This window comes from Sarcophilus harrisii, chromosome 2, assembly GCF_902635505.1.
Source record: "Sarcophilus harrisii chromosome 2, mSarHar1.11, whole genome shotgun sequence".
Classification (NCBI taxonomy): domain Eukaryota; kingdom Metazoa; phylum Chordata; class Mammalia; order Dasyuromorphia; family Dasyuridae; genus Sarcophilus; species Sarcophilus harrisii.
The window spans coordinates 86,814,944-86,824,558 of NC_045427.1; the positions used below are offsets into that span (position 1 = coordinate 86,814,944).

The window sequence follows — 9,615 nt, forward strand, 5'->3', positions numbered from 1 at the left end:
AAGATCTCTGCAATGAAAAAGTTGATGACTGGATGAAGAATTTTTCAGTTGGGCAAAGAAGAACTCCTTTTTTATAAGATACCCATGTAACGGCATGCTCAACTCTAGTTTAAGCACTAGGAAAGAGACAGAAGTAAGGTAATGTTTGGGAATGGCAGTATTAACCCAAAGGAATGGAGTTCTAACAGTAGAATTCTAAGTTCCCTTGCAGGTCAGTTGAAGAGAGAGAAAGAGAGAGAAAGACAGAGACTTTGAAGAAAGGAAGCCTTTCTAGAGAACCGTATACTATACCAAGTCATCAATGACCTTCTCTGTTTCTGAGCAAAGAAATCTCTAGTCCCGGCCCCTAGCAACTGGTAGAATGCAGGATATTATGAGGGCAGGGGATTGTGATGATGGCTAAGGTGGAACCTGGTGAGACCAAACCAGGACTCTGAAAGTGCTCCTTTGCTTAAATCAAGTCCATTTGGTTGCTCAGATGACAGCAGAGATCAGAGAAATTATGAAGGTTAAGGATGATGAGAGTGAGAGCTCTCTGACTGATCCTATCGACCATCCCATCCTGACAGAGATAGGGTTTTCCACGGTAAGAGTAAGACTCTAGGCCTTGACTACCCTCACCGAGGCCAGACTTCTTAGTGGTCTGATTGGGGAATCATTAAATAGGGGCAATCAGAGGATTGGAGTTATCTGAATATATTTGAGCTCCTGGAAGCCCAAGGATGCTCCTTCTATATCTCACTGATCCCTCATTGGGCAACTAGGTGGTGCACTGGATTAAATGTCAGGTCTGGAGTCAGGAAAAATCATCTTGCTGACTTCAAATCTAGTCTCAGATACTTGCTAGCTGTGTGATCCTGGACAAGTCACTTAACCCTGTATGTCTCAGTTTCCTCATTTGTAAAATGAGCTGGAGAAAGAAAAAGCGAAGCACTCCAGTATTTATCAAGAAAATCCCAAATGGGGCCACAAAGAGTCGAATAAGATGAAAAAAAATGTTGGAAAAACAATATACTTCATTGATCTCTCTTTCCAACCTTGTTGACACTTCCACCTCTCTAGGTTTTTGTAACACTGGCCATGACCACCGTCTTAGTTCTCCTCCTTCCTATCTTACCTACTCTCAGTCGCTCTTGGATATACCTTCAGATATACTCATTAACCATGAGGGTCCCCAGAGACTCTCCCTGAGCTTTCCTCTCCCTCTGCACAATTTCCCTTGGTGATCCCATCATTTCCTAAGGATTCCTTCAAGTCTTAGATAACTTAGCTTTCTTCAACAAGAAGCTTTTCTCTGGGCCTCAATCTAAGTCCTTTCCTCTGAGATTCTCTCTTCAACTTGCTTATATATAAATATACCTATAAACACACATACATATATAGATATATATCCTTCTTATACAAAGCTCTTTTCATGTTTTCTCTCCTTTAGACTGTGAGCTATTTGAGAACAGAGACTGGGTTTTTTTGGCCTTATTTTGGTATCCCCAATGCTTAACACAGTGCCTGCACACTGTAGGCACTCAATAAATGACTGCTTGTTGAATGGCTTATTGGAAGGCTGGTGTCTTTCGCTGTTTCCTAGACTCAGTTCTCAAAAACAAAACAAAATACAATGAAACCAGCTAAGTTGTTCCACAATGCCTCTGCCCACTTTTCTGAGTGCCTTACCCCCTCCACGGTTTGCCTACTTTTCACCCCTTTCTGTTCACTATTCCTATCAAGTAACCATAGAATTCAGAATTCTAAACCCTAAAAGGACAGCTAGGTGGGGCAGTGGATAGAGCACAGCCCTGAAGCCAGGAGGACCTGACTTAGATATTTAATGCTTCCTAGCTGTGTGACCCTGGGCAAGTCACTTAACCCCAATTACCTCAGAGGGGAAAAAAGCACCTAAAGTTCATCTAGAAAAGAAGGGCATAAAGACTTGATTTTATGTATATATGTATATGTGTGTAGAGTTATTTGTTCTAAATCACAGGGGAGGGGTGCAACATTCCAACAATCTGCAAAATCCATGTAAAAATTTTGGCCCCTCCTTTCATACTAGAGAAGTCTGAATTATGGTATTAAAGTAGAAAATATATTGATATTATACAGTACTATACCTATATGTTTTTGAACTTTTTCTGCATCATCTGCTAGCTCTTGTGTCTTGAATGTGGCTTCCACAAAACTCCCAAAAAATTCCCATTTAATTTCACATGCCAAACCTCAATATATTGAAACTGTGGCAAAGGAAAGTTGTAGTGTGGAAGGGATAACTGCATATGTATATATGTGTGGGGATATACACAGATATATACATATATATAATGCATACATATACACGTATATTGTGTTATATGTATGCACATGCCTATATGTAGGTATATGTAAATACATGTACATATCATATTATTTATGTCTGTATATATGACTCATTATAATTGCTTTTCTTTGTAATTCTGAGGAGGGGCCCAAAGTCTCACCAGATTACCAAAGGGATCCATGATACAAAAAAGGTAAACAACTCTTGATTTAGAACAGCCCCCTCATTTCAAATATTTTTAATAATTTAATAAGAAAATTAAATTATTAAATTAATTTAAATAAGATTAAAATAAAACCAAAGGGCTCAAAGAGATATCTGCAGATAGTAACAATGACCAGGATTTGAAAAGGGATCCTTTGCCTCCAAATCCAGGGTGTTCTTCCAATCAATGGAGTGAAGCTCCTGCTGAAAAGATGGGAGGGATTCACGTCCAGCTCCTTGCAACAGCAGGGTGGGGACCGCTGTCTAGCCTCCTCACAACAGGTGGGTGGGACCGTGTCTGTCCCCTCACAAAAGCAGGTGGGGACCATAGGCCGGCCTCCTCCCAACTAAGAGGGGAGGGGCCTTAAACCTGCCTCCTCACAACAGAAGATCCCCCATGGAGGGGCCATGTCTCTTCCATCATCTGTACCCCCCATGGCACACAGTGTAGGGCTGACCTCATGTTGATAGAGGTCATAGGATCACAAAATTTTAGAGCTGGAAAGAGTTTAGTCCAAGTCCCTCATTTTATAGATGAGGAAATCAGAGAAGTAAGAGTAACTTCTCTAAGATCATGCAGTGACAGAGCAGGGAGGGACTATAGAATGCAGATCTCCTTACTCCTTTGCTCCATTGTCCTTGCCCATCTCTCCCATTCTCCACCCCCCTCCCCCAACATGTTTCAGGTCTGAAACTCCCCCAGTGGGAATTTTGCTCCTTATCCTGCCCACTTTTTAAAACTCACAAGGCCCCCTGAGACAACACTTTTAGTGTCAATGAGTTGATTCGATATTTTTCCTTCCAGGTAGATGGATGGGCAATCAAGGAAGAGAGACCAGGGGCAAGGGAGGGAGGATCCCCTAAGGTATTTAACATCCCAGCTCCTCATCAGATCTTTTCTTTTTTTTTTTCCTCTTCTCTTTTTTCTCTTCTCTCTCTCTCTCTCTCTCTCTCTCTCTCTCTCTCTCTCTCTCTCTCTCTCTTTTTCTCTCTCTCTCTCTCTCTGTGTCCACTTTTGCAGGAGGTTCCATATGTGACCCAAGACTCCTCCTATGACTTCCTGGAGGACGGTGGGGCCAGTGTGGAGGGCAGCCCCCAAGAGGAAGTGAAGCAGATGAAGATGCAGGTGGCTGAGCCTCTTTCCTCGAAGCTAGCTCCAGGTAAAGGGCCCGCAGGCGATGAGCCCGAGCCTTCAGCTGTGCTCCGGGAGGGGGTGATGGAACATAGCACCGAGATGGAGCTGGAGAAGGTGAGGATGGAGTTTGAACTGACCAGACTGAAGTACCTGCACGAGGAGAACGAGCGCCAGCGGCAACATGAGGAGGTGATGGAGCAGCTGCATCGGCAGGCACCACCCCGGCTGGTAGGTGCCCGAAGGGGGGCTCGCCAGGGACCTGGGGGGGGATCTGCACCCAGGTGTCCACCACTCAGCCGAGGGGGGCCAGTGTCAGAACAAAAAAAGGGAATCAGGATCAGGAAAAAGTTCCCTAGATTAAGAACTGGAAATGACCTTTTATCTGAGGTCATTTAATTCATTGAAGAGCAAATTGTGATTAAGGCACTTTTCCTAAAGTCACACTCCTAATCTAGGGACAATAAGTCACCAAGTAAATTATTTTACTACTTTTGTGCTAGCCCTTCAGCATTGTACTGTATGCTGGCAATACATAAACACGATCCCTCCCCTTAAGGAACTTACATTCATTTGAATTGGAAGGCAACACGCAAATAATTTGACATGGAAGGTAATATCAGAGTTCTTTCTAGTGGGAACTTAACAAGTCATCTCCTCACTGGGCCTCGGTTTCCCTATCTGTAAAAAAGACGTATTAATACTGGGCCCGCATTAACTCATATGGAGTTTTGTTAACATCATGGAGCCTTGAAGGTTGGTGGGGCCTTGGAAGTCATTCTTGATTAAATATGGCAGTTTTTTCTACAAATCATTACTGACAAATGGCCATCCAGTTTTTGTTTGAACTTTTTCAGTCATGGAGAATTCATCACTCACTTCTGGGGACTGCCCATTATTGGACAGTTGGACAACTCTGTTACAAAGTTTCTCCTTTTATTGAGTGAAAATTTGTCTTTCATTAGTCCTAATTCCAAGCTTTGGTGATAAAGAATAAGTTTGATTGATTAAAATTCCATGTGATTATCTTTTAAATATCATGTCCCCACACAATCCTCTTCAAATTAAAAAAAATCCTGATTGCTTTCAATAGTTAAATTTTGTTTAGACCTACTCTAGTTTATTGATGCATTTCAAGCATTTTTTAATCAATTTCATAAAATGTGATGTCCAAAGTTGTAAGCAATTCTTCATAGCATTCAGACCAATATTTGAGACCTACCGCTATCCCTTGAATCTGTAACACCATAATTTTTTCAATAGAATCCTTATCTTTTTCAATAGCCAATCAAATTGTTGGCTCATATTGAATTGGTAGTCTTTTGAATTGCTGTCATGCGAGGTCTCTCACTTTCTTTTCTTGAGCAATTGATCAGTGACATAAAATATCAGATTTTCTGTTCTTCTGTATTTCAAGGAGCTATGATTTCAACAATGTGGGTATTCCTTCCTTATACAAAAATCACAACCACTCTACAAGTTAGTGAATGAACTTTGAGAATCTGTGACAAAATAGTCTATTTGCTGATAAGCGTCTCCAAACTAGGTTAGACTCGCCTCAGAAAATGAAGTCTTTCACCCTGCCCATATTCAAAGGCTCATTTATCTGTATAACCCATTATAATTTTGCTACTCTCCCTCATCTTGGAATAGAGTTGGCCCTGAGTTCTAGAAAGCTAATGCTAGGATTTCACAAATAGTGGTAAGGGCCTACCATTTTTTAGATAGTTTGAGCAAGAGTCACACTGAGGATCAGTCTACCTACTAAAAAGATTCAGCACCAAGTTGGTCACCAATTCAATTGTTATTATTATTGTTGCTTTTTCCAGCCACAGCAACCCACAAAGACAATCTGCTAAAGTGTAGGAGGAATTGTGATCTGTGTTGGTTGTTGGAAAATCCATACCAAAGAAATTATATTTGGATCTTTGAAAATATTGAAATTTACTTATTATTAATTTTGGCCAACTGCTGTAGCCTATTAATATCTTTGTATTCTGATTTTATCTACTCTATTAGCTATTGAACTATAATCCCAGATTTATGTCATCCTGATATTTGATGAATATGCCTTTTATGGATATTCAAATTATTAATAGTTGAATAAGGCAAAATAAGTTCAGAATCTTGTGACACACTATTTTTTTTCTTTTTTGCTAAGGCAATTGGGGTTAAGTGACTTGCCCAAGGTCACACAGCTAGGAAGTGTTAAGTGTCTGAGAACAGATTTGAACTCGGGTCCTCCTGACTTCAGGGCAGGTGCTCTACTGTAACACTTTTTAAAGATCAGCCTGTACCTTGATATGGATCCATTAATGGCACTACTTGGGTATGGTTTTATTTTCTCCCATCATTCTTCATTGTTTCCATCAGTGATAAGATTCCTGGCCTTGTAGGAACTATGGAACTGATAATAGGAGACTCATAGGTTTTTTATGGGAGGAAAAAAAATCATAAATAAGTCTCCCCAATGTGACCACAAAGCAACCCAAGCTCAGTCTTGTCTTACACTTCTGCTGAAAGTTGATTAAGTATGAGGTTGGATATGGTGGCAGATCATTGTACAAAGAGCTCCAATCATATTAATTTTTTCAGTATCCATGTGTGGCTCATATTGAGTTAGTGCCAAACTGACACCAAACAATTTTCTCCTATTCTATTCTTACAGAAATGATTTTGGTCTCTACTATAGAGTCCAATTGTCAAATATCAACGACACTGATGCCCAAAAGGGTGACACAGAGATAGCCAGCCCAGCCTAGGAAAGATTACTGGGGGTGGGGGAAGATGGCCCCATCTTCCCAGATTCAAGGTGAAGGCAGAATGGAGATGATTGTTGAAATGCTATAGTCAATGGTTGCCCGAGTGCACAGCAGGGAAGATCCCTCAGCTATCCCTGTGACTTGAGGCTATGTCGAGTTTCAGTCTCTTTTTTTCTCCCTACAGTTCCCAGGAGGATTCCAGGACCTCCTACTCCCCCAGAATCAGTTTGCTATGTTCCTGTATTGTTTCATCTTCATTCACATCATCTACGTCACCAAGGAGATGATCTTCTTCCTCTTCACCAAGCATTACCTCTTCTGCATTGCTGCCATTCTGCTCTGTTTGATTAAAACCTTGTGGTCTTACGTCCTGTGCCCCCCTGCTCTCCGGACCTGATGGGTCCACCATGGAAACTTAACTTTCAAGTAGGCGAAGTTGTCCTCCCCTTTCCCATCCTGATTCCTCCCCCTCCCCGATATTCTTTCTTATTCTCAGGCATCAGACATTCCACCACTCCCAAACATGTTCTGAAGAAAGGATTAACACTTTATTCCTGTGCTCCCTCTCCTATGCTTTTTTTCAGGCTCTTCTCATAATGCATTTTCTTCTTCCTTGATAAAGGAATTTCATACACCACCTATGGGGAAGGGGGGGGGTCTTTCAAGATCAATATCAGATGTTTTAGAGGGAAGGAGGCCTCTTAAGATCAATCAGCTCCAAGTAGAAAGTTGAGAAATGATTTATGACCCATTCTATGACCACTAATCTAATCAGCTTTTTTTCTTGTTTTTTTTTGGGGGGGGGGGGAGAATTGGGGTTAAGTGCCCAAGATCACACAGCTAATAAGTATTAAATGTCTGAAGTCACATTTGAACTGAGGTCCTCCAGATTGCAGAACTGGTGCTCTATTTACTATGCCATCTAACTGCCCCTCTAGCTTTTTAATAAGATTTGTGGAATCACAATAGGCAAGATTCCTTTTGACTATTATTTGGAACTAGATGTATTATCAAAAAAGCTTCTTTCAAAGATTCTGTTAACCCAGGACTCTGAATAAAAACAATGACATAAAGCATGGTAGCCAGACTGACAAGAACAGAATAGATGAACAATCCATTGCAAAATATAGACCTCTGTAGATTCTCAGATGCTATCTTGTCCTAGGTGATATTAGGACTCAAAATTGTGTATTAGAAGGCAAAAGAGATCTTAGCATCTATGCTAATGGTTTTCAAATTTGATATAACAAAATTCCCCTTTTTATACTTATCATAAAATGATCTATGCAAATAATTTCTTAGTTTGTATTTTGTTCAAATAATTTATTGTAATGTTTATGGTATAAAAATCTTAAACATATAATATCAAATACATACATAGGAATTGATTGATGGATTAAATTCCTCCCAATTTCCTTAATTATTAAAAAATAATCTCAATAATATTTTGGTAGTATGGCATAATAGCATAAATAGAAATTAAACTTCAAGTTTAAGAAGACTTGAGTTCAAGTCCCAGGTGTGATAGAGGGATTGTATGCTCCTGGACAAGTGTCAACTTCTCTGTACTCCAAGCAACTTTCTATAAGAATTTAAGTTACAGATGTAGATTTGCATTGGTAAAAGGTCAATACTAATAATAAAATACAGTTATTCCTTCCACATTGCAGAGCCTAGGAGCATAGTGCCCCCACTATCTGGAAAATTGAAATAAAAATTTTTTGGCCCTATCTTTATACCAGAGAAAGAAGCCTGAATTTTTTCTTTTCCTTTTTAGGCTGTTTGCAATATTTTACTATAAAACTTGGGCTAAGTATTTGGTCTTAGGTTCTATGTTATCATCTGGGCTTCATGTGTCACCTGCAGCTTCCCCAAAACTCCCAACAATTAAACAATTAAATTTAACAATTAAATTAATTAGGACTCAAAATTATTTAATTGTTTATGCTGACCCACAATATATGGAAACTGCAATGGAAAAAGTCATGATGTAGAATGAATAACTGTTACTAATATGATGGGTAGGTTCATACTTTTCTATAGTTCTTAAAAACTGGTATCATTGATGACATTACTACTCCTAATTCTTTTTCAATCATGATTCGAAAATTTTGTCTTTATACTATGTATTATATTTATTGAATAATATATACATCAGGAAATTTTTACACAAGTGAGACATTATGATGTATGGTAGCAAAATTAATATTTAATTTGACCAGGAACTCTTTACATGTAGCCAAAATGTAATAATACTTTTCAGGGTTCAAATTCTTATTTCAAACTAATAGCACAAGTCCATTAGTTGTTCTTACAGAGGTGGCTAGGTGGAAGAGAGAAAGAAGGAATTGAAATTAGGGAGGAGTTCAACTCTTTCTTCAGACATTTGAGTTGTTGCTTCTAGGCAATTTGTTGTTTATATCTGCATCTCTCTTTCTTCATCAGTAGAATGCTATAATAGCACTGACTTCACAGGGTCATCATGAAGATTAAAAAATGAGTTAACATATGTAAAGTGCTTATGGCCCTTTATAAATATATTGACATATTTTGATGTATAAAGATATAAGATATATATATCATGATATATAAATATTTGTATATTTAGGTAAAAATTAAATGTCATATTTGTCCATAACAATGAATTCCTTACTCATTCTTGTTATCTAGATCTTGAAAATCAAATTAGAATTGTCTCACTGGATTAGTCAAGTGATTAAAGCAAATCCTTACTTTCTTTTGGGCATTTAAAAAATTAAAAACTATTTTTAAAAATTGTAAATGTATTATTCATAGCTCTTTTCCCATAATGTATAGTTATTTTTTCTTCCTGAATCAGTGTATGATTTGAAGATTTTTCATTAATTTTTTTGGAGTATTTAGATATTTTGGATCTGGTGAACAGCAAGATGGAAGTCATTTTCTAAAGACTTTTTCAATCCCACAGTTAAAAGAATCGCGAATCATATGTAGAGAAATTACCACTGATTCCATAAGACAAGATGGAAGACTATGACCTCCTAAACATACTACATATGTTAAATACCCCCACAAGGTTAAATAACCACATAAATTAGTGCCAGAGAAGTCTAATGTTTAGAACTCTCAGTGCCCTTTCTTCACCCCTGCCACAGAAAATTCAAATTTTCAGGCTTTTCACTAGGCAAATGGATAACCCCTATAGCTACAATGAAACTGATCAAACA

At 38.7% G+C, this 9,615-nt stretch overlaps 1 protein-coding gene across 2 annotated transcripts; it reads left to right on the forward strand.

Moving 5' to 3' along the window:
- Positions 1–409: 409 nt before the first annotated feature.
- TMEM247 (transmembrane protein 247) lies at positions 410–6,968 on the forward strand. Of its 2 annotated transcripts, XM_031950426.1 has the most exons (4): positions 410–586; positions 2,687–2,797; positions 3,537–3,878; positions 6,594–6,968. In XM_031950426.1, exons 1-4 carry the CDS (start codon positions 479–481, stop codon positions 6,804–6,806), a joined length of 774 nt encoding a protein of 257 aa, XP_031806286.1. In that variant the 5' UTR covers positions 410–478; the 3' UTR covers positions 6,807–6,968. The 2 variants fall into 2 exon arrangements, with proteins under 2 accessions (XP_031806286.1, XP_031806287.1); XM_031950427.1 differs by lacking the exon at positions 2,687–2,797 and having other exon boundaries at positions 414–586.
- Positions 6,969–9,615: the final 2,647 nt, after the last annotated feature.

What these genes read in the sequence shown, in the direction of transcription:
- TMEM247 (XM_031950426.1), top strand. Translation starts at nt 479, where the DNA reads ATGACAGCAGAGATCAGAGAAATTATGAAGGTTAAGGATGATGAGAGT. An exon ending in GTCTAGCCTCCTCACAACAG is followed by an intron (nt 2,798 to 3,536) that starts GTGGGTGGGACC and finishes CCACTTTTGCAG; the next exon opens with GAGGTTCCATATGTGACCCA. An exon ending in GGCAGGCACCACCCCGGCTG is followed by an intron (nt 3,879 to 6,593) that starts GTAGGTGCCCGA and finishes TTCTCCCTACAG; the next exon opens with TTCCCAGGAGGATTCCAGGA.